The sequence below is a fragment of the Dipteris shenzhenensis genome, chromosome 7 (assembly GCF_047967505.1).
Source record: "Dipteris shenzhenensis isolate YYH24624 ecotype China chromosome 7, Dip_SZ_1.0, whole genome shotgun sequence".
In the NCBI taxonomy this organism is placed as follows: Eukaryota; Viridiplantae; Streptophyta; class Polypodiopsida; order Gleicheniales; family Dipteridaceae; genus Dipteris; species Dipteris shenzhenensis.
In genome coordinates, this window is record NC_141602.1 from 27460869 (window position 1) to 27486434 (window position 25566).

Sequence of the window (25566 nt, forward strand, 5' to 3'; positions counted from 1 at the left end):
GGCTACCAGTTGGTATGGTGCTCCGTCTTTTAGAGAGCTATGTGAAGTAGCCACAAGGTTCTCACTCTTTTGCATTCAAATGCGCTTGCTTTACCACTATACTAGGTTTGCTTTATAGGAGGCAGTGCCCACGTGGAATTGTGTAGACTTGTTTTCTAAGCCCCCCTTTATGAGGAGAAAGAATTGAGTAGCACGGATGTCCGACAGTCCCAGTTTAGACACTAGATGGAGGTCGAGAGTGGTGTGATGAATGAAGGTAATGAGCATAAGCCAAGGTCTGGGGTAGGCCCCTGAATCTACTCTCAACCTAATGGTATAAGCTCCATTATAAGGGGAGTACTTACCGATTGAGCATCAACCAACCTCCTAGCAAGGCCTATATGATTGCGTGCATAACCCATCAGAATTCACTTTCTATCGTACTTGTATGTGCCCGACATGCAACCTACATCTTCTACTCTCTAGCATGCCATCGAGACTTCTTCGCCGAAGCACACAATTGGTTAGCGGTTGCCATGTATTGTATCAATTTATAGTAATATAGTTTTATTCTCTATATTGTCTCTCTCTATCACTCTTGTCTACAAAGACTTGTTGTTTGACCTCCCAGCAAGGCCTATGTAATCATCGCATAACTCATCATAATTCATGTTCTATTGCACTTGTATGCACCCACCATACAACCTCCGTCATTTATGATTTCTAGCATGCCAAAGAAGTACATGATTGGGAAGCGGTTGCCATCTATTGTATCGATCTTAATAACATAGTTTTATTCTCGATACCGTCTCTTTGTTGCTCTTGTCTTTGTCTGTGTTTCATGCAGACATTGTATCTTCTTATAGTAAATATATATCTACTTTAAATAGGACCCTCAACTTGTGGAATATTTGAATGTTTTTTTGCTCACCATTGTTAAGTGTATAAAATAATGGTGCACATATAACTTCAATTGAGATTTGTAGCACGAAGCTCGAGGGAGGATGAAGAACTAAAATCAAAGTTAGGCTTGAATTTGCAATCCAAAGGCCAGATTAAAGACCATAGAGGTTGCACATTAAGGGAGGTGACTTCTAGCCGAGTGATCATTTTTGGAATGGAGCACTTCAGTCGAGCTTTGATTTAGCATTTTTTACAAACTCTTCTCCTTGCACTCATTAGTTTTCACTCTCTCTTCTAGCTTTTGAAACCTATCTTTTAGCTCACTATTCTTCTTCTTGAGAAGGAGAACCTGTTGATGGAGGAGGAGGATGGATTTTTTTTGCCTAGTATTGGGCAGAGATAATGCTATTGTTGCAGCATAGGAAGGCTACTTTTCTGCTTTTTTGTCGCTCAACAAGCCAATCCCTAATGTAGTTTAAGATGAGGAGCTAGTCTCTACTCAGATGGAAGAGTTGCACAAGAAGCTTAAGGGAGGGATTCAAGAGAAGTTCAAAGGAGAGATAAAGAGCTCTGTAGGTACACAGGTTCAGAAGGAAGTAAAGGAGCAAGCTGAAAGGTAGCTCAACTCAAAGAAAATAAGGATTGGAGGACTACCAAACATCTGGAATGTAGCAGAAGATAGTGGGAGTAAGACCTTTGAAAAACTCAGCAAAGCTCTACCAGGAATTAAGTGGGGGGATGTAATGGGCTGTCTACCGAGATGGCAAGGCATTGATTAAAGACTTCAAATCAAAATCAATTGACCCTCAGTCTATAGCTGATGCATGATCTTCATTTGCTTCCCCTTTTTTTGTTTTGGTTTCTCATATAAACTGGTGAAACCAGTTGTAATTAGAACTTTATGTGATTATCTGTCTCTTGAGACAATATAAAAAAGTACTTTTTTGCCCCAAACTCTTCCCCTTGTTCCTTATTATTTCAGATATTGGAGCCTTTAAAGAGGCTCTTTTTACAACAACTCATATTTACCTCTTCATGTGAGAGAAGTAAGGCTATAGGCCAAAGCTCATGAGTGAAGGTCATTATGGAATAAGGCAACAAAAGAACCTCGGGAGGTCTTTTTTGGGTCCACAACTTCTCACTTTTCTTTCTTCCCATAATCAATGCCTAATCAATGGCAACATCTTTCTTTCCATAGTCAATGGATCAACCTCAGCTTCTCTTTTTGCTTGCTCCCTCATAGACAATTTCCGATCCCCTTCTCATCTCAAGCCTCGTATTCCTTCTTTGGGTACCTCTGCCACAATCTTCCCTTTGGAAATTTGTTGAAGCTCTCCCTCTTCATGTTTGTGGTTGTGTGAAAAGAGGGGCCTCGAGTGAGGGAACAAAAGCTTTTCTTGTTGCCCTAATGTTGTTGTCTTTGTGTTTTCAGTGCTCATGTTTGTTTGTGTGAGAGGTGAGGCTATTGGGGACCATCATCAACAGTGTTCGTAGAAAACCTACAAACTATATAATAATGGGCTTGCTAGATTTTCATTTTCACCTCTGAAGAATATTCTCTCACTTTTGTAAAAACCACAAAAATCTTAAGCAATGTAGTTACACTTTTGGCGAAAGCTCTGGAGAAAAACCTTCAAGAATGCGAAAAATCCCATTTGTTGATGAGAGGAGTGAGACCAAGTGTTGAGGAAAAGGTGTTATGAGAGTGAAGGTGATGGTGGTGGAATAGGGCAGAAGAGAGAATCTTGGGAGGTCATTTTTTTGAATTGGAGAGAAACCCAAGAGCCACAACAAAGGTCCTTCCTAGCATTCTTTCAATGGTGTTGTGATGTGTGGGAATTCTCATATGGGGCCACTGTGTATTACCTTTCCTTCCCAAAATCAATGGAAAGCATAGAAGCTTTCTTTCAACAGTCAATGGCATCAACCTCTTCTTCTTCTGCTTCTTCTTCTTCTTCTGCTTCTGTTTTCTCCCTCACCCATAGCTCCTTACCCCTTCCTTCCCATCTCAAAGCCTCGCATTCCTTCTCCATTTTCCTCTCCCTCATCCTTCCCTTCGAAATTTGCCTCTCGGATCTGTAGTTTTTTGGAAGAAACCATCTCATTACAGTCATGATCATCATCAACCCTCTCATCCTTCTCGACCACCCACAACCCGCCCATGGCACCTGACACAGTACGACTTTCACCCCAACGGTGCTCCGCTTGAGGAGGACCTCGTGCAACAGCTTTGCTGCCGGCAAGGCCTCCCTCAAGCTCCCCAGACAGAGAGAGAGATGGACGAAGACGATTTTGGAGACCTCTACGAGGACCCAATCCCTGCCGCCGTGACAATTCGAGCTGCTGGTTTGCCCAAAACTTTCCCAGGGTATGGCTTCTACGAGGAGGAGGAGGAGGAGGAGGAAGACGAGCAGCAGGAAGATTTGGGTTTTACCCCTGCTGCTTCTGCTCAGCCGGTATACACGTCCAAGTACCCCGAGACTCTATCGCTTGATCGGGCCCGCAATCAGGGTGAACAAGATTCAGACGATGACGAGGACGAGGACGACAGGCTACTGATGGGATATAGTTCTATGGGCGTAGAAAGCTTGTCACGAGAGCGAGGCCACCGAGTTGGGCATCACGAAACACGGGCGTCAGTAATTGACAATCTCGAGGAAGAATACCCAGAGCTAACAGAATCGGACAGGGTTGAGGGAGGCACTGAGAATGGAGTTGCTTCTCCCGTTGCAGGTGATGGAAAATTAGCAGAGTATGCACCTGTTAGGGTGTCAAAAGGAGATTTTCAGTCGGTAATGGATAATTCCTTGGACGATCCCGAAAGAAGTCCAGACATTGGTGATTTTACTAATCACACCGTTACCATTCCGGGGCTTTCTACCACGGCGACTGTCTCTGCTTTCGACATTGAAGAAAACGATGATGCTATTGAAGATGACTGGGAAGCAAGGGAGGCTGGCAAGGAGCTTTTGCTAGCAGATACAGATCCAACTGCAGAAGAAGCCGAAGATTGGGACAGTGACAGCGAAGACGACCTGCAAATTGTGCTCAACAATGACTACTCCATGTATGCAAGCGGCGAGAAAGCGAGAATAAGCAGGTTGGACGGAGATAGCGAGGACGAAGATGAAGAGGATCTGATAATTGTGGCTGGGGGTGAGCCTGGTATTGATCAACCATGGGGCGAAGAACAGCCATTGGTTGCAGAGGCTCAACCTGTTTCTGCTGATGGACCCATTCCTCTCGGAAGTGAGAAACAATTGGGGGCTGGAGATGAGAAAGGGCACCAGGAAAAGGCTGGGCCAGGTGTTGGTACAAGTCAGCCTCTTTCTCGGGGTGGCTATGGTTATCACAATTATAATTCTCCATTCAAGGTTCGTACTCATTTCTCAGAAGTCTAGCCTCTTTTTTCACTGTCTCGAAACTAAAATTCATGCACCGAATCTTGCTGTTTCCATAGTTTGCACAGGTAGACAGTATGGTGTTCATCATGTCCTGTAACACAACTAGGTTTGTTATTTTCTCACCAGCTTTGCAATTCGATGTTAACAGATTAGCTTTCTTTGGCAAATTTTATGTTCCTCGAATAGATAGAATTGGGCTCTCAACACCACATTGCCACTTTCCAAGGGGGCATTCATATCCTCACGTCAACGTTTTGAGCTATAATTCCACGGGGTTCACATCACTTACCTCACCTCTAGCCTACGTTCATCAGTTGGACTGTCAGTAGATGGATGTATGAAGCCGATTATGCTGCATTCCCTCAAAGCTGAGCTTTTGTATTCTGATTGCAATTCTTATGTCATTCCAATAGGTTATTGTTTGGAAAGAATACAAACCTGAGCTTTTGTATTTTAATTGGAATTCTCATTCCAATAGAGATTTGTGTGGAAAAAAGATATTTGCTAGAGTTCTGACATATATAAGAAGCTCAATAATGATGGATTCAAGCAAGCAAATCAAATGAACAAATTGAAGTTGGTAGAATGATAATGCCGTCTTTTAAACTCACAGCGAGGAGCCACAGTTGAAGTACATGTGTAAAGGGGTGTGTGAAAAGAGTTCACTCCCGCAGGCAGTTATATCCAATCATGAAGGACACATCTACTCTTTATAAACCGATACAATTGGTAATGCCATAAACAATTGAACAGAAGTCACCATCGGAGAGAACATAACTTTTTTGGCACGTGTCATTACCATTCACTGGTGTCTGTTTAAATAGGAACATCTATTCTTCATGTCCCTGCTTTAATTTCCATGCTTTTTATATTAAAGGGAGTGAAGGGTTTTTAAAGTAGTAACGGGTGCTTTTAAAGGATCAACCCATAAGAGCAGTAGAACAACACACGGTATTGCTATTTAGATTTTAACTTTCATTTTCTTAAAATTTTAAGCTCGTGGATGACAGGTAGGGCAGTTTGGAAGGGTTTATTCTTAAGATGCAGACTATACAAGCAGATAGGTAGCACGCCCACACTTGACAAGATGTGTAAAATGAATGATGATTGTCTGCTTTCATGAAAAAGAATGATGATTGCCTGCCACATGTCATCTATGCAGGCCATGGCATAATTGCTGCGCATGGCTTTCTGTTATTTTATAAGTCTAGATCTTGTAAAATGAATGATGATTGTCTGCTTTCATGAAAAAGAATGATGATTGCCTGCCACATGTCATCTATGCAGGCCATGGCATTATTGCTGCCCATGGCTTTCTGTTATTTTATAAGTCTAAGCTCCATCCCGCCTTGCATGTGCGCACGTGCTTTCGCAGTTTGCTCTATCTTGAGTCCTGTTTTGAATGAAATCTCTTGTGTATGGTTTTCGTCTAAACGGTGAGAGATAGAATTAACCTACTTATTTCACTTTGTGGCTGGAAATTGTATCCCCTATTGAACATTCAAGCTGATACATCATTTAATTTGTGGCTGAGAGCTCATATAAATAGGTTATCAGACAAAAGTTGTGATAAATGGTCAATGTTATGCTTTTATGTTGTCACTTGAATGTGTATCATGGAGTTTGCTTGTCTTATTTAAGCCTTGTTTGATTGAATCCTTGGGATGTGTGCAGTATGTAAGGCCTGGTGCAGCTCCCCTTTATACCGGTGGAGGTGCCCCTGCTGGACAACCTCCAGTCAATAGAATTGGTCTATCAAAAGGTGTTAGTGGAAGGGGTGATTGGCGGGGAACTGGCAGGGGATCGTATGGCTCACAAACTACACCACAGTTGGCCTCTTGGCAGTTTGGTTATGAATTTAATCTTCCACCATCAATGTGAGTGCAATCTCTCTAGATTTATAGCTATGTAGTCTTGAATATCCAGCTTTGCAGACCATTGTTTTTTTAGCATTATGTATGCTCAATCCCACTTGACTGAATGTAATACAGACAATGAAACATGCTTCATCTGCTCTATCTTCCTGTCATCAAACATATACTTATGTGTTATGGAGTTATTCTGTGCAGGACAGTGTTTGATATTGATCTGGACTCTTTTGAGGAAAAACCCTGGAAGCATCCTGCTGTTGACGCTACAGATTTTTTCAATTTTGGTTTTAATGAAGATACCTGGAAGGATTATTGTAAACAACTGGTACTCGTTGTTTCTGTCCGATTTATCTTTTCTCATCTCAACGTTTTTCCATCTAATGGTTATTGTTTGAAGGTTCATTTAAGCTGAAAAGAAGCCATCCATTTCACATTCTTATGCTGGGACTGCTTTTGACAGGCACAGCTACGACTTGAGTCAACCATGCAGAGTAAGATTCGAGTGTACGAAAGTGGCCGTTCAGAACAGGTTAAGAAGGCCTTGAAAGAATGGAATTTCTGACATGTCACCCTTTGTTTAGCTGCTGTCTGTGGGATTTCTTCTAGTGTCACCTGTTGATTTTTTGATCTATTCATTGTGGTTCAGGAGTATGATCCAGACCTACCTCCAGAGTTAGTCGCTGCTGCTGGTTTGCATGAAACAAGTGAGCGTAGCCAGCATCGTCAGATTGAATCTCAAGCCACAGCTGCAGCCATGGGACGTGGCCGAGGTCCCACTCAAATAATCGTAAGTGGTTTTTAGGGCAAGTAACCTTGTAAACAGAAAACACTTTTGTCTTCATTTTCATCAGTTTAAGAAACCAAATGAGCTAAGTAGATTTTGACCCATCATCTCTGAAAGAGATACTTTCCAAGACTCATGTTAATAGTTGTGAAGGTTGTCATAATAAAACGCTGTTTAAGGACAGTTTCAATGTCAGTGGGTTTGGTGGGATGTATGACTCTGATGAAGGTTTCTGCACACACCATATTTCAAAATTCGTTTTGAACTGCTGAAATGATGCCATGCATATGGTTTTCAGCATGCTCTCTTTTCATGTGATTGTTGTTCAGAAGTTATTGAGATGGTGGCAGACAACTGGCAGTGATAGTAGATAGTTTGACATGCATGATGGAGTTAATGGTTTTCAACCTTGTGAGTGACTATCATGAGATTGAAACTGCACTATGTTGTGTTTTTAGAGGATGAGATTTGGAATGTTCCTGGATTCATCTAGGTATATGCTTCTGCCGTATTAGCGGACATGCAAATTTCACCTTGTGAAGTTTTCGTCCAAGTTGCGGCCTGCTGGTATTGTGATAATTCTTTCCATCTTAAATGGTGCGTTGCCCTATCAGCTAGATTTAGATTTAGATGCTCGTTGGGGAGAGACTAAAATGAAAATGTTTAGACTTCACAAGCAGTTGTAGTTAGAATGAAGAGATTTTGGACTACCTTTTGATTAGCCTTCTCCTTTAGTGCTAGCCTTCATCATGGCTGAGTCTGCCCTTCACCTTCGGAGTGCCGACAGAAACTCAGTACGAAGACTTTGTATAAATGGATGCTCAAGTATGTGTGGGTGTGTGGATTTGTAGTGTGAGAGCATATTTTTATACTATGGTCTACACCCACTGTTGGGCGCTGATGATGTCAGTGGGGATGTCATAGTAGCTAGTCCCTGCTATGCATGATGGAGTTAATGGTTTTCAACCTTGCGAGTGACTATCATGAGATTGAACCTGCACTATGTTGTGTTTTTAGAGGATGAGTTTGGGAATGTTCCTGGATTCATCTAGGTATATGCTTGACTGCAGCTCTACGCTGAATTAATCAATTTTTACTGTGCAGCCAACAGGGCGGCCTATACAGGTTGAGGGTGGACTTGGAGATCGACGACCATCTGCAGATTTAAGGCGGCAACGTGCACGTGATTCTGATACTGTACTATCCGTTACCTGCACTCCTGATAGAGCGTCGATCTCTTCTTAGTGTGTGCATGCTTGTCAGTTACTTCATTGTCTTATGGTCTGTGTGCATAACCTAACTGTATTGGTGTGAGCAGATAACTCTTGTTGATGCAATTGATGAGGAATCAGAAACAGAAATGTACAGACTACGCGAAGAAAAGCCAGGGAGAAGGAATGAGAATGCGGATGACAAGCAGGGACAAGAGGATGAAGAAGATGAGGAGGAAGTTGACGAGGATGAGGTGGAGGAGGATGAGGACGACGATGAGGAGGAGGTCAGGACCATTTTCAAACCAAGGCCACAACAACATACATGGCAGCATGAAGGGCGGGTGCTGATTGGAAGAGAGAACAGAGAGACCTCTCAGAAAGGAAGTGAAAGAAAAATAAGATCTGGGTTCAATTCGGGTGACGTCACAAGCTTTTCGGCTGACCATGTGATGCCAGCGGTGGCCAAGTCCACTGGTTTGCTTTCTGGGGAAGTTGTCAGTCCTGTTAATAGGTATGCAATCTAAGGAGCGTACTAGTGTTGACAGCAATTTTAATTTCTTTCCCAGGTTATCAAAATATTTTATTGTTCCAAATATAGATATTTTTGGAGATATACTGGTGAGGTTGCCTTATTTTTGAGATATACTGGTGAGGTTGCCTTATTTATGACTTATCATCCACTTTGACAGTCCACTCCGTTGAATCAAAACATTTCTTGTGATACGATAACCCTTATACACGGAAGGCTGTCATTACAACCTATGTATTGAAACCTTTGGATGCCACACATGCAGTAAGAAGTTCTCTCCAAGTTGCTCGGCTTGTTCTTTAGATCTCATGAAATTTTTGTCTCAACTACTTTTTATTCTTCATGTGATAGAGCTGCCTTTAGAGAAACAAGACACTAGAATTGTTTATTTAGATTGCAATCTTAAACCACCTTGGCTAATATGGCACTCTATTCTGTGTGCACTAAGATAGCTCTTTCTGAAAGAGCAAATTTGCCTTGACATGGCATATCTATCCTTGGTTCTCCATTTTTCTACGTGGCTTTTTTTTCCTTGCCTCAAATGACTCACCATTTTTTGGCAACAAACATATCGTTGAATTTGGATCTCTGTGGTTGTGCACTGTAATGTTTATAATGACCTTTCAGGATGTGGCATTACTTTGGAATGTAACATGCGTTCCCTACAGGTGGGAGGGTAGGCAAACAGTTTAGAAAGATGTATTTTGACCTGCCATGTATTGGTGTTGCTTACAAGGCTCTCCACACGCTTAGGACCTCTAACAAACTCCCCTAATCCCTTTTTCCTACAGTTGTACAGCAGGCCATTGCCTTGCTATCTTCCCCTCTCATCTAGTACAACCTCCCTTGCCATCTCCAAGAAACTTCCCTCACTCCTTTATCCTATAGTCGTATGGCAGCCTATTACCTTACCCATTTTATCCTCTTTACTTCATGCAACCTGTTCTACCTAGAGACACTGCGTCTAAAATGATGTGTTTCTCATAGTGTTAGTTTGCTGTTCTGCCACACCATGTGAGCACTAGATGATAGGATTTTGTTAGACCATTAGGGGTGTAGTAGGCACTTCGAGTTTCCTATAGAGGGGTGGGTGATCTCATGATGTGCTTTTGTTTCGTCTCAAAGCTCATTTTTGGCCTCTTGCAGATGTTAACACCTCTCTCTCTCTCTCGTTTCGTCTCATAGGTCATTTTCACCCTGCTGGATACAAAGATCACAGAGATCACACACCCTGCCACAGTGAGAGCCTCCTCGACAGATGTAGATACGAGGCATTTTCACATCCCATAGGAGAGCCACCATGGCCTCCGATATGTATTCGGAGCACTAGCTTTGCATGTCTGAGTTTTGAGATTATTAGCTTAGCTCAGCACTCAGCGAGGGCCTTAGCGAGCCTTTTGCTTCAACCCACAATGGCTTGTATGAGTTACCTTCTTGATTGTACTTTGTCTCATAGGCCTGCGAGGCTTCCAAAGACATTAATACAACTTTCTTTCTCTCTCTGTGTCAATCTCTTTGTCTCTCTCCACTTGAAGGATTTGTAAATTGTGCCTTAAAATAACTGGTATATTGCAGTGGTTAGACAACTCTGGTACACTGAGGCCAAACAAAGGCAGCTCAAGAAGGAGCAAAGCGTGAGATTACTGATGCTTAGAACGGCAACAAGAATTCGTAAGCATACTTCATAGCAATAACTCTTGAGGAGTTTTGGATGAAAATCCAAGAAAAAAGATTCAATTCCTTCATTCAAGACCTTGCCATTGGGAAATCTTACTTAGAAATCGTGTATGATGTACTTAAGCAACCCACACCTGATCTCACTGACATACTTTTTACCACATCATGTCTCAAAGGTGCAATCCCAAAGGAACAAAATGGCAAAGTCAAGAATCATGAGTTCTTCTAGTAAAATTCGTAACTGATGATTGAGAAATAGTTGCTCCAATCCTTGCTAGGCTTTGGTGGAGGCTTTTCCATTCTAGAATATCAGTAACATTGTCCCAATGTATAAAACACGAGACCCCATAGTTGCATGCTATTATCATGGGCTATGTATCAATAGCAGAAATGCGCATCAATGAGTTTAATGAGTGAGAGGGTATGCGAGTGATAGGTGAGGCATGTTTGGGATGAGTCACTCTACCTTGGACGATATCTTCGCAGTACGGGCTATCATAGAGGAGGCCAAGCATTGGTACTAGAGATGTATTGCTGCTTCGTAGGCTTTTAAAGGACCTTTGGTTCATACATGAGCTTGACTCATTTCACGAATTTTGAGACTTTGGTATGGAAAGCATGGTCATATGGCCCGTCATTTCCTTATATGGTCCACAAGGCACAATGCATGTTTGAGGACGTCGTTTGCACCATCGTTGCTGCATACTCTTCTATGCTGTTTGGCATGACATTGATGAGCTGGCATTCTTTTTTTACATTCTGGGTGCAGAAGGGTCTTTGCTTGCTACATTTATGTGACTCAGCCACAATGGAGGGCATCCTCTAGTGTCAGGCTGTATACCCGCTTGTCTTGCTCCTCCAAGTATCGTTCCTTGAAGATGTGGCACAAAATCCCCACGTGCTCCAATCGATGATTGAATTCCACATATGGAATAGGATACCAACCAACTGAGCTGGTTTAGGAATGGCTAAGTTTTCCTAGAAAGGAGGATCGACTTGCCTAACAAAACTATTGATTTCATAACTAGATAGCACACTAGAGGGTGGTCTATGGTGTAATTGGATGCCATAGATATTATTTAGTTGGAGTATCAGAATTCCATATATGGAATCCCGAGTATACGAGGATACCAACCAACTGAGCTGGTTTATGAATGGTTAAGTTTTCCTGGAAAGGATGATCAACTTGCCCAACGAGCTACCTTGAATCTCATATATTCAGACGTGGCAAATGCTTAATGAGCAAAGCTGGTCACTTTACTTAAATTCAATTGTGTAGGCATGAAGCTAACCCACATATTTTGGGAGCTTGATATGAATTTATATAATTTAATTGTCCATTATACAATGTATTTATGCAACTAGGAGTAAATCTGTCCCTCACTTTGAACGGATTGAAGCAATCCGCATATTAGAAGTTGAGGAAAAAAAGACATGCATACTTTGGAACTTGTTTTGGAATTTAGTCTTCCGCTTGGAGAGGAGATGATGAAGTTGTAGAGGCACTTGAATGTGGCCTCTTACACGAACTTCTTGGTTTGTGACATTCATGTGTAGCGGTTGAGTATTTCTACGTCTCGTGGAGATTACAACTAGTAACCAAGATTGTTAGACACTTACAACAATGAGATGATGAAAATTTCTTGGCTTTTTGCAAATTCAGCTGGTCTTGCTGAATAACCAATGTCCTAGATCGAACATGGTATATTTTGTATTTATGATGGACACCGACCGATATTATGGCCACGTGTCGAGGTCCTAGGGGTAATAGGAAAGGGAAGGGTGCAAGTGCATTGAATGGTAGTGCATGGGTCGTAGGCTAAGGATGGGTCTAAATGGGAAGATGAACCTTGAGTGATTTCAAGGGACATTAATGAAAGGGTATCCCCTTCATTGTGATCTCAACCAGCATTCTTTCTACCACCTTGCATGCATCCGCAATTTTTCTCTCCCACCTTCTGTGACCTTGCATATAGGTCGAATGGAAACAAGTACCCTCATGAGGGCGCTCTTCCCCCATTGGAGGGCCCCAATCAGCGTTGGAGTCTTGCATGCATTGCACCCATTTGCATTCTTGTAAGTATGGTTGTTCACATCGACTAGATGTAATGAGTATCTGTATTGATCTAGGGATACAAGTGTAGTCTAATGGGGTTGGGAACGACCTTGAGCTAGGATTGGATAAGGTCTAGTTTCTTTAGGGATGGCTTTTTCTATGAAAGTGAGGGTACTAGGGTACTTTAGGCAAAGCGTCTCTCTTTTGGGAATAGGGGTCTATTTAAAGCATAACCCTTGTATTTAGGGCTGCATGCTAAATATAGCATAGACAGGCTTATAAATAAGCCAAGGGTTCTAGTGATCCTCACAAGTGTAGGCTTGATGGGCCTTGGAGTAGTTGGGGTTTGGCAATGGGCTCATGTGGTATGAGACGTAAGTAGCTCATCGAAAGGGGAACTGTCTCTTGCAGTGGACTGGACCTCAGGCTGGGGTGGTTTTCATGTTTAGAATCTATGGCTGGGTGGTGAGCAGCTGGCTTCTGTCCTTATAGCAGAGCATATCCTTTATTGGTGGTTACCCTGCGTTTGGGGTTTCTAGTTGTGCTTGTCATGCAGTCAGGTGGTTGGATTCTTACTCAGGTGGCTATCCAAAGTATGGGATGTTATCATCGCTCTAGACCTGCCCCTTCCCAATATATAAGCTTCAGTGAGCATTGTACTGCTTCCAAAGAATTTAGGCAGGGAGACTATTATGCTATAGGATACGAGTCCCATCAGTTTGAAATGCACGTCACTTTGGTCCATGTGCATTATACTCTGGTATGGGCTTCACCATTGGTTAGATGGGTGGCTGTAGACACAGGAGTAGGGAGGCTTCTCTCAGCAAAGATCTCTGGCCTAGTCTTTCAGTAGGTGGTCTCAGAAGGAGAGAATGTCTCTGCAGACATGTCCCTTTCCCAGAGGACCACCTTCAGTGAACATTAGACAGCATTTTAGGTGGTAAGACCATCACGCTCGAGGATCTCAGTCTACCTCCAGCATCACGTTGCCATTGATACCTCTTTTGTTCGTTTGTACAGAGGACCACCCTCAGTGAACATTAGACAGCATTTTAGGTGGGAAGACCATCACACTCGAAGATCTCAGTCTACCTCCAGCATCACGCTGCCATGGTTGCCACTTTTGTTCGTTTGTACTCTACTTAATATGGACACGGTTTTAAGACTTCTTTGTAACAGAAGGGAGAAGCACGTAGCTCTACTTCTGTTCTGACTACACATATATTCTTCTTGTCTCACAGACCATGCTTCTCCCCTCCCAAAGGTGCACGGATTTGAGTTGGCATATTTTTAAAACTTTTGTTCAGCTACTTCAGTAAGGGTTGGATCTTTCCAAGTGGTTCAAAGTGACTGGAGACTTGTATACACAGACTAAATCATCTTGTTTTTGGTAGCCCATATTCACTTCTCTCGTAATTTTGTTGAGTCTCCTTTTATTTCATAGCTTGATAGTATGTGAATCCAGGCCATCAGAGTACCTTCAAATTCAGCTTTATAGAATGTGCTTCTAGGCACTCAAATACGTTCAGGTTTAAAAGGGGTATGTGTCTTTTCATGAGTGTCTCAAGTACATGATAATGTATGAGGCTGTTTCAGCTACCTTACCAAAGCTCAACTCTATCGGTATTGAAGTATTCTATCCTGACAAACATGTTATGTGGGGAATGATGGAGGCTTGGTTTTGTACTGTCACCTTGATTGTTGGTATGCATCATTTTATGAGAATGGAGATAAAACCTATAGAATAAGGTGTTGTGGTTCATGAGCACAGCTGCAAAAGGTGGTGGTGACAATTTATCTAATGTGCATACATGCCGTAAGATTAAGAAGGGATTGTGGGGTTTCCATCAGTGACGCTAAACAATTACGAAGTTAAAGGGGGTGTTTCAGACTTTCTGTATGCCTTACAAATGTCAACTTTGTAGTGTATTGTGATTATTGGGTCGGTTGCTTCTTTGATGAATATAAGTGTAACACCAGCAGATTTCTGGATGTAGTGATCATGGCTGAAAGACATGGTGGTGATAATCCACTTGTTTAGATAGTTCTTTCTTAGAAACCTGTTTGAGCTTGACATCGATAGCATCAGATGTATTCTGTTTCAGAACTTTCACGATCTTTTTCTTTGGGGGGGTTGGTTTGCTTACCAAATAGAAAGTGATTACAGCCTCTGGTATATCGCGTCTCTTTTTATGGTTGTAATTTGGTTATGAGACATATGCTTATGCTGACGTTCTCTTTGTTCTTTTTTCTTTTTTTGGGAAATTGTTTCAGAGACACTTCTTCACGGCTGCAAACTCCCTCTAGAATGGTAATGGAAGAGAGCACAGACTTCGAGTTGCGTCCCAGTCATAGTGGCAGGCAATGCCAGGATACTCAAATCAAACCAAAGAGCCTCAATCATGATGATGATTCTCATTTGAAAAGGCACATTGGTAGGGCAGAGAAGATACAAAGCCAAGAGGGTAGTCTTGCTGGGGATTTTGTTAGCCCTGACAAGTGTCAGAATGAGGAAGCTCAATCTCCGAACCAAGGATTCAATGATTTTAAACAATCTACTGCAAGGGAAGTTCTCGTCGAGGACACTGTTTCTGAGGAGTTGCAGCCTAGCAGTCCTGGATGCTCACTAAAGAGGCAAAGGCTGGTCTCTCCAAAGGGGTCTCAGACAGCTTCAAGAGACGATTTTGACATCGAAAAATCATCAAATCGCATTGTGTTAAAGGAGTCTCGGGACAGTGGGGAATCCATACGAGATGTGCGGGAAGATGATATTGAAGCTTCACCATCTAGAAAGCACAAGAGGTATTCTGACATGGACAAGGTGCATCAATACAAGGGTTTTAGGGAGGGGTCTCAGTCTGAAAACCAACACAAGGATTTCAGAGAGGGTTCCCAATTACATCATAAGAAACAACATTTTATACATAGTAGGCATGACCTTGACAGTGAAACTAATTCTCATGTTGATAAAGTACATGAGCCCAGGAAGAGATCGAGGCAGGGAAGCGCAGAAAAGGCTACAGTAAAAGAGCCATCAAAGCATTGGGAAGGCAGAGAAGAAGATGCTTATGTTCGGGAAAAAAAGAGACAAGAGGATGCACGGAGACGGGTTTATTCAGGCAAAGATGGAACACATTACAAGGAACGAGTAGGAAACAGATCAGACTCAAGGAAGCGGGAGGAGGAAGACAGGAGGGAAAGGCAAGATCCTAGCAAAAGGGATAAAGATAGAAGATACGGGCTTGATAGTGCAATTCATCATAGAGAAAGAGAAGCCGAGTCTTCAAGTTGGCGTAATGCAGAGAATATCAGGAAAAGAAGAGAGGAAGAGTACAGGAGAAAGGATCGATCTGAAAAAGAGGAAGGAAATCGTGATCAGAAGGCAAAAGAGAAGCATGGCTCAGAGAAGCATGACCATGATGTGGACCTGCGTTCTCGAAGGAAAGAGGAGGAATCTTGGAAGAGGGACAGACTTGAAGACCACCACCGAGTGAAAGCAAGGGATGGTTCTTGGAAAGAAAGGGAGGAGAAACAGCGCCGGAATGGAGAGTATCAAGATATGCATGGAAGGACACACAAGGATGAGGAAAGAGTTGTGCAGATAGGAAGGAGCAGGCGGCATGATGAAGATAGATCTTGGCATGGTAGGAATGAAAATCGCCCAACCGAAAGCACAAGGCCGGCAGAACATAGAGAGTATTCAAGAGAGAAGCGGAAACATACAGAAGACTTGGGCAAGGATAAGGGTCGGTCACATGAAGACAGGGCCAGACTAGTTTCTGATCGAGAACGTTTGCATGTATCTGAGAACTTCAGAACAGATGATGATAAAGCATCACGTGATAGAGGTGTGGGAAAGCATGGTAAGCCTTTTGATGAGCAGAGGACACAAGCACGGAGGTTGCACTCAGAGAAACTGAAGTCTGACGCAAAAAAAAAAAAAGAATCTGACAAAGAGACAAATGATTCAGCTTCTGGTTTGGGTGAATTTTCAGATTCTAGCAGAAGGAAAATTGCAAACACAAAGAATGAGACGGTGAGGCTTTACTTTTAAAAGTTACGATACTTTTATGAGTCTTGAAGTACCTTTTTTAACCTATGCTCTATTTTTTCAAGGGGCAGAGACAGATGCTTTGGTTAAACAAGAAAGTACTACAAAATTCAGTGGCTGGGGTTATTTATGACACAGCCATCACTAAAAAGCCTCATGTCAAATTGAGCAAAACAAAGTTTGGAAAAGCCAAATAGAAATAGCTCCATTGAGATGGTCTCTGGTCACATAAAATCCTGCTGGCACTCTTGGTTGTATCAGACACAATTTGGCATAACCTTTCCCATACTCCTTGGAGGCCTACCTGTATTGCTGCCAAGGAGACTATGGTGGAGCATCATAGGCTCTCCATCGCTTGAAACATCTGGTTTTTTAGATATGCCAGATCGAGAGGATTTGAGCTTGCCTACAAAAAAATATGTGGGGGGCAAAATCCAAACATTTGCAAACGTTTGCTCCAAACATGTTTTTTGCATGCGTTTCATGAGCCATGCCCTAAAGGCTAACCTGTTTGGCAGCCACATGTATGGATCAATCATCATTGATGTGTAATAGAGGGTTTATAATACAGTTTTAAGTTTCAAGCTAGGAAGAAACGTTGTTAAACTCCAGACTTCCATTGGGGTGCATATTTTAGATGTTGCCGATTGCACATCTAGAGGTTTTAAAATGGTTGAAAATAACAGTGTGGTTGCCATTACGGATCTGCGTCCTATGTGATGGTTACTCGTTCCTCACAAACTTGGGTGGTAACACCCATATCTAGGATCTAGGCCTTGTGATCTGGTTGAGATTCAAAGGCAAGAACGCCTTGACAAGTCAACAAAGCAGCCATTTCTCATGTTAAATAGTAAACCTACCACATGAAGTGCTGGAGGGTTTCAAGAGTAGAGGTAGTGGCGAATAAATTATATGACTTGTATAAAAAATGAGGGGACAACAAGAGGTGATGCACCAAATAGTAGCAAGGAGACTGTACCATCACATCTATTTGATCTCTTCACAAGCTATTTGGTCTAGTTAATACTAGATGGGTAGAGCTTCAATAAATATTCCAGGCACAAGAGTACTGCCACTATTGCAGATGTCCATTCAAATAGGACAACCTAGATCTTGGGCTTCTGTAGGGGAAAGGTTGAGCTAGACGAGGGAAGAGAGAGAGAGAGAGAGAGAGAGAGAGAGAGAGAGAGAGAGAGAGATTAGCATCTTCTAAAGGTCCCACAGGCCTCTGAGACAGCTACACTTAGCACTAAAAAACAGTACCTCATACAAGCCACCATGGAAGGGCACACTAGTGCCCTTGCTGAGTGCTGTACTGAAAGCCCAAAATACACAACTCAAAATCCTGAGAGAAAAAAAGTGTAGTCAACTTCCATCCTGGTGCTTCGACAGTTCTCTAATTGGATATAAGGATATGCCTCTGTGGGGTTGTCTCTCACTGTGGTGGGGATGCATGGCCTCTGTGATCGTTGTGTGCAGTGGGCCATATCAAGAGTAATACCTTGCCTTTGATGGTCCCCTTTGAGTAAAGTGGGGATAGACTAGACCTCTATCTATTAGAGGTCAACATCTCCTGATGTCACGTAGAGAGAGGGTCTTGTATATGGGTATGCCCGCCCAGTGAGTGAGGCTAGGGTAGATGAGTGAGGGCTAGTGTTGTGGGTGCGCCCGCCCCTCTTGTGAGGCTTAGGTAGAGTAGGGTTGGCTGGATACCCAGTGCTGGAGTGGTTGCTGCCCATGTGTGGGGCTGTTCAGGGCCTTCTTGAGGCCTGCTGTGCTGCTGCATGGCAGCCCCTTTTGAGGCGCCTAGGGAGTCGGCTCCCTGATGAGCAGGTCGGCGGGAGGGAGAGGGCACAGCCCCTCATATAGGCTGGTGCAGCTCCCTATGGAGGGCTAGGGGCAGACGGCCCTGGGGCCCTGCTTGTCAGCTGGCAGGCCCATGCATTAGGGCCTTGTGCAGCCCTATATAGGAGGCTGTAGGGTCAGCCCATGTAGGCAGCTGGTCGGCCCAGCCCCTTGCTGACTGACTAGGAGGCTGGGGGCTATTTATAGGCCCCCCCCACTTGAGCATTTATCACTTCAGTCCGGTGTCTGGCGGAGGAGCAGAGCCAGCCCAGTCTAGCATCTGAGGAGCAGGGTAGTGGAGCAGTTCATCCACTCCCTTGTGCTCCCGTTCTCTTGGTTGTTGAGCTGTTTGTCTGAGCTCTCGAGCAGCCCGTGGGTTCCGAGGTTTCCCCCCAGTTGTAGCAAGGTTTTCTCCAAAGACCACTTGCAGTTCTCCTGTGCCTTTCTCTCCTTTCTCTTCTTCTCAGTTTGGTGTGTGTGTGTGTGGTGTGCTCTCTCTCTCTCTCTCTCTCTCTCTCTCTCTCTCTCTCTCGTTTATTTCCGCTGCACATCTCGCACTATCGTCTGTGCTTTGGTCTTTGTACTGTGCGTTCTCTCTGTGGATGTGGCTCCACTTCTTCTCATCTAGCTCCTCCTCTCCACTATGACCTGATGCTGACCCGAATGTATAGGAGTCTGTGACATGCAACTGCGTTCGGTCTAGCTCTGTCCCCTGTGTCACCGTCACCTCCTACTGTCTAATTTGTCTCAAAAGAGTCTCTCTATGTCATTGCATCTCAATCAAGTAAAGGCCAATGTAGGCCTGATCATGAAAATAAATCAGCTGAGAAAGTGTTCTGAATCTGTGCTCTTCCTGGGAAAGGTGGTGATATCGTCCAAGAATCTCATAGTAAATTGGGCATGTACAGAGAAAGTGCTCCTCCATCTCCCCCTCCTCTAGTGTGCATAGCTTGTAGATCCACTGCTCTCTAGGTGTGCCTCATCCCTCCCTGTCTCAATTCTCAATGGTGGGACAAGACCTGCAACTATTCAATGGCAATCCTCGTGCATGTGAGACTCGTCTGTCCTCCAGAGATGGGTCTGATAATCACTCCGTTATTGGATACTCTTAGGAAGTGCTTGTGATAAAACTGGAGCTTGGTGAGGAACTCCCACCTCTCCCCCCCCCCTCTTCCTGATTTCATCCTGTGGAAATCGTGAAGGCAAACCGTATTGAAAAGGCGGGAGTTGATCCATTTGAATGCTGCGACTGGCAAACCATCTAGATATACGTGCTAACCCCTGTGTCCGCTAGTGGGTTGGATGACTCCAGTGCCACCCTCAATAGTCTTCAACTGGGCAAAGACCAAATCCAATGAAGATATGTCAATGTCTGAAAAAAGGCATCAATTTGGAGTGGCATCATGGCAACCTCTACTTGTACTATCGAGTGAGGGAGTGAGGGCTTGCTCCGAATCATCTGGAGCCCTGTAGCTTCTCAAATCTCCTCCACTCGAGAGATCACTCCTCCAAAAGGGTCCTACATATGTGGCACGTTGGCTGCACTAGGGTCAAACAACCATCCCTCTGCCGAAGGAACTTGGAAGCGTGCCTGAAAGCACTATCGCTCTAGTGGAGTAAGAGCTCCCCAACTTCGTAATGCATGCCCTGGCTGCATGAATCATTGTGGACACCGGTCTTGTGAAACCCCCTAGATAAGTTGAGGTCTACACAATCTCCATCGGCTACCCCCTGTTGGAGGTCAGCATCTCCTAATGTCACTGTAGAGACAGAGGGCCTTTGCTTGTGGGTGTGCCTGCCTCTTTAGAGGTTAGGGTAGACCGAGTGAGGGCCTTTGCTTGTGCCCACCCCGTGGGGGTAGTCCAGAGTAGGGCTCAGGGTCTCACCAGTGGATTGCATGACCATCCGGGACCCTTGCAGGTCTATATGCTGGCTGTTTGAGGGGCCTGTGTGCCCACCCTTGTGTGCTGCAGCCCCACCTGCATGGCCCTTTTATGGGCAGAGGTGGAGCAGGTTGGCCACCTAGGCCTGTTTGGTCGGGTGCATGAGCAGGGGGAGCGACTGTTTTATGGCTGGGTGCATCCCCTTGGTAGGGCATGAGGCAGTCAGCCCTAGAGCCCTTGTAGTCAGGCTGGAGGGCAGGGGATCAGCCCCTTGTAGGGCTGCCTAGCAGCCCCTTATGTAGAGGAGGGGTCGGCTCACATACAGGCTGGTTGGCTCCCTTGTATGCTGACCGACTAGGGGGGCGGGGGCTACATATAGCCCCCTCCTCATTTGTCCCCCCTCATTTGTGCTTTGCATCTCAGTTGTGGAGCAGTTCAGCCTTCTATAGTAGAGGTTTTCCCCACTGGACGGGGTTTTTTCCTTAGATCACTTGCAGTTTCTCTTTTGTCTCTCTCTCCCCTTTCTTGTTTGGTGTGTGTGAGGTTCTCTCTCTCTCTCTCTCTCTCTCTCTCTCTCTCTCTCCCCTTCCGTTCAGTTCTGCTACACTTCACATGGTATCAGAGCCACGGTTGGCTAGAGACCCGAGGTGTGGAGGGAGTGTTGAGCCAGCACATCGAGAGGTTTAGGGATTTTGTTCAGAGGTGCTCATGAGGAGGATTGTGTGAGGTGTGGACTGCTTGCGAGTCAAGTAAGGTACGCAGACTTTGAAGGGTGTTTTCAGATTCGAAGGGAGGTTTTCTGAAGGGCGGGACAGCGAGGTGTGAAGTTCTAGTAGGATCATAGCTCTTCATCACCATATCCATCCCTCTTCTCCCCTTCTTTCCGTCCATCCCCTTCTCTTCTTCTATCCCATCCACCCTCTCTTCTCAGTATCATTCCCTCTTCACTCCGACCTGTTAACCTTGTTCGAGATTGCAGAGAGCAAGGCAAAAATTCCAGTTTTGCCCACCTTCTCGATCAACCATTAATTGGATGGCCTCAATTCCGGTGTTTGGTGGGTCATGATGGAGTCTGTGCTACAGTCGTATGATCTGGCGGATTGTGGGAGTTGACATGCGTGATCCCCTCGCGGTCCATCAAGGGATTTTGTAGTAGAAGGAGTATGAGTCCTTGGCTCAGCTTTGGGACCGTGTCAATGCAAGGGTAAGGTCGTTTATATTTCTTAACTGTACTCCTCAGGTGATTAATCACATGAAGCATATGACGGTGGCGAAGAGTATCTGTGTGCACATGGCGTCCCTGTATAATCGAACCTCTCCCATGAAGAATGTTTCCCTAGAAGTGCAGATGAGATTGTTGGATCCCAAGAAGTCTTCATCGATGCGGGAGCACATCATCAAGTTACAAGAACTTCAGTAGGAGATCCTCCAGGCAGGGAACCAGATATCTTCCGAGGACATAGCCATAACTCTACTATCTCAGCTATCCTCTCAGTGTGGTGCCTTCTATTCATCCTTGATAACCAAAGGAAGGATGAATGCATTAACCTGGGAGGAATTGGTCCTGATGGTGCTTGATCAGGAGGAGAGATTTGTAAATCGTACCTATGAGAGTCAGCCTGAGGCTTTGAGAGCTGAGTAGAAAGGACAGAAGTAGTTGATAGCTAAGGAACGAGAAGCATTCAAGGCGTGGCGTACATGTAACGGATGTGGCCAGAAAGGTCTCTATTGGCCTGGAGTGTCCTCAAAGGAACAGTGCAGGGATTAGTGACCAGTAGGACAGTGTTACCGCCGCTACGACGTATACTCTAGTCTTCTAGTAGCACGCAGCAAGATGTGCTACAAGCAGGCTTTCTGGATCCAGGAGGATTGCTTGCTTGTTTGTGGCAACGGTGCCTGTTAGTCAGGTGCAATGGCGGTGGAGTCTCTGATCGAGGCAAGCCTTTAGGCAGGACCTTGAGCCACGAGGAGTTGTTCCCACTGACTTAGGTGGTAGTATGTTACTAGTATGTATTTTGTTTGGACGTTATGACCTGGCACATCCAGAGGGGGTCTCCTAGTGTTCAAGCTGCAGCTATTGATTGATGAGGTGCTGGAGATCCGGATGGGTCAACAAATTGCCAATGTGGGAATCAATCTTATGAGTGACTATCGTGAGATTGAAACTGCACTATGTTGTGCTTTTAGAGGATGAGTTTGGGAACGTTCCTGGATTCATCTAGGTATATGATTCTGCCGTATTAGCGGACATGCAAATTTCACCTTGTAAAGTTTTCGTCCAAGCTGCGGCCTGTTGGTTTTGTGATAATTCTTTCTATCTTAAATGGTGCGTTGCCCTATCAACTAGATTTAGATGCTCGTTTGGGAGAGACTAAAATGAAATTGTTTCGACTTCACAAGCAATTGTAGCTTGAATGAAGAGAGTTGGACTACTTTTTGATTAGCCTTCTCCTTTAGTGCTAGCCTTGGTCATGGCTGAGTTTGCCCTCACTTCCGGAGTGCCGACAGAAACTCAATACAAAGACTTTGTATAAATGGATGCTCAAGTATGTGTGGGTGTGCGGATTTGTATGTGTGAGAGCATATTTTTATACTATGGTCTACACCCACTGTTGTGCGCTGATGACGTCAGTGGGGATGTCATAGTAGCTAGTCCCTGTTATGCGTGATGGAGTTTATGGTTTTCAATCTTATAAGTGACTATCGTGAGATTGAAACTGCACTATGTTGTGTTTTTAGAGGATGAGTTTGGGAACGTTCCTGGATTCATCTAGGTATAAGCCGTGGCTCCATAGGAGTTGAAATGGGCTTGCAATTCTCAAATCTGAACCGTTCCAATAGCTTCCCAAAATATTTGGACTGCAATAAACCAATGGCTTTGTCATCTTGCACAGCTAATAATGAAATTAGGCATTTCAAATATCTGCTTTAGTTCAGCCTTATAATCTGCAATTTTTGCGGAATTTGTACCAGTGAGTAGCATGTCGTCGTCATACATGACAATAACGAGCAAATCCACCCTTCTTTCTTGACATAGAGGGTGCTCTGATGCAGACTATTCTGCATTCCCTGGCTGGTCAAAAAGGCATCAATTTTGGCATACCAAGCTCTAAGAGCTTGTGCTACTGCATGCTCGATCTCTTGCTGAGTGATCGGACCAGCCATAGGCTGAACTGACGCATCAACCACTGAAGGACTGTGCTGCAAATTCTGATTTTCCATAGGCATTTTGCAGCATCAAATGAAATAGGCAGCAGCCCGTCAAAGGCATCAAATGAACTCTGCTTTCTGTCAAAAACAGCAAGGGGCCTTCTCGGTCACGGGATTATAAGCCTGTAAGCCCTTGCTTTTACTGCTGTTGCCCACAAACATGCACTTTTCTTCCTTTTCATCAAGCTTCTCTCTCTCTTCCTTTTCATCAAGCTTCTCTCTCAAATCTGGAGGTACATAATACATATGCTTAGGCTGCACAAGCGAAGGTACAGAAATGACCCACATCGGTTTTGTGTCATACCAAGCCTGATAAGATGTCACCACCTTAAGCGCTTTGGTGATTTGATCACATGACTGCTTCCATACAGAACTTATGTGGCAGCCCTTTTGCCTTAAGCATACATCTCCCCTATTTTTTAGTTCAGCCACTCCATTATGCTCAGGATTGTATCGTATTGGACATTGATCTGAACCGAGAGTGTGCATTGTGCATTCAGATTCATTCTCTATCAAGGCAATAAAGTGCTTGAACACAGTGAATACTTAAGATTTTTGCTTAAGAGGAAAAACCCAAGAAAATCTCGTGAAGTCATTGATGAAAGTAAGAAAATAAAGATAACCCCCAAGAGATTTTGTTTGTGTCAGACCACAAACATCACTATGTACAAGCTGCAGTTTTGTCATAGCCCGTGCTGCACCATCCCGTGGAAAAGAGAATCTATGCATTTTGCCCAAAATACAAACCTCACATATATGCTCGAGGGGCCTATATATGAGGTAAGGCACCAACCAATAAAATTTTTTGCAATAACAAGAAGTTGCCAAAATTACATGCCCAAACCAGGCATGCCATAACTTTGCATTCTACATGGTAGAGCTAGATGGAGAAGCAGCATAAGCTATAAATGCTCGTTTCTCATAGGCATCAATCTAAAACAAACCGTGGAAAAACGTGCTTGTCAACAACAATGCATAATCTCACTCTCTCTCACGGATCCTCATCTTCAAAGATGACTTGAAAGCGTATTCTAGTGAAAGAGGAAATGAAAATCACATTCTTTTTAATCTCAGGGACAAACAAAGCATCTTGGATGCGGAGATCGGAGTCATCCATTTGCAATAGGACTAGCTCTAACTTTGACTAAATACCACTAACTTAGCCCAGCTAGACAGCCCTAGAATGGATAGGATCAATATGCACTTGCCTAGGCTAGGTTTATCCATTTGAAATAGGAAATGTGATTGCTGAAATATATAGAAGATACAATGCAGAGAGTAATAGGACAATATCTCTTAAGAGAGGGAAAGAAAGAAAGAAAGAAAGAAAGAAAGAAACTGATACAATGAGCCGAGGGTGGAGTCACTACAAAAGGAAACCCAAAGTCCCAAATCATAACAAACATTAGTACATAGTGAGAGGTTTGGGGGCTCTCAAAGTGGGAACAAGCAGAAGCATCAACTCTTGGAGGGGGCGTCGATGTTTGAGGCTGTTGTGGTGGCATATAGCTTGTGATAGGTCGTTGGCGACTATCAATACATGTGGCCGGTTGTGATCTCTTGGCCATAGCCCTGTGACGAACGAGTGATACCATCACTCCTGTGGGTTGGTCCCCTTGTTTGGTGAACATGGAAGGGAAGTCCCCTAGTGCGATATGCCCCTCTATGTGCCTGCGGGTATGGCATGTCTCAAGCTGTGGCTTGAGTCCTTGAGGTAGCCGTCTCCATGGGTCGTGTTGGTCGGGGTTGTCTTGTTGGAAGAACTCAATGATTGTACTCTGAGTGGGGTCTGGCTATGTGTCATGGTCCCCTCTATGTGCTCTGAGCTTTTGCTCCCTGTGAGAAACGAACAAGCAATGGAAGCAAGAGCAAGCAGAAGCAAAACATAGTGTGCAATAGATAAGATAAGGAAATACAAGAGTGGAGGTGGTTTTGTCTAAGTGACAAAACCACACTAACCCACTTATTATGATTAGGGGGAAAATCCTCTAAAGAGGGAAACGTGTCCCTAACTCACTTATGGATTACATTGGTCACTGCCTAGAGTTATGGCAATAATTCTAACATCCCCTTGCAGTGCCAATGTGATGATGTACAAGGTAGTGATCAATCACCAAAAGGAGATAAGTTTGGGGCACTATGGCCGGTTGTGATCTCTTG

General features: G+C 44.0%; 1 protein-coding gene across 1 annotated transcript in view; it reads left to right on the forward strand.

The window, feature by feature from the left end:
* The first annotated feature begins 2676 nt into the window (after positions 1–2676).
* Positions 2677–25566, forward strand: part of LOC147900178 (uncharacterized) — a 46780-nt gene continuing 23890 nt past the window's right edge. The window contains exons 1-8 of the mRNA XM_087376760.1: positions 2677–4256; positions 5961–6163; positions 6356–6482; positions 6618–6686; positions 6804–6944; positions 8046–8138; positions 8260–8666; positions 14692–16453. Of these exons, the coding sequence (XP_087232886.1) occupies positions 3159–4256; positions 5961–6163; positions 6356–6482; positions 6618–6686; positions 6804–6944; positions 8046–8138; positions 8260–8666; positions 14692–16453 (3900 nt within the window). The 5' untranslated portion in view covers positions 2677–3158. The remainder of the gene's footprint in view (positions 4257–5960; positions 6164–6355; positions 6483–6617; positions 6687–6803; positions 6945–8045; positions 8139–8259; positions 8667–14691; positions 16454–25566) is intronic.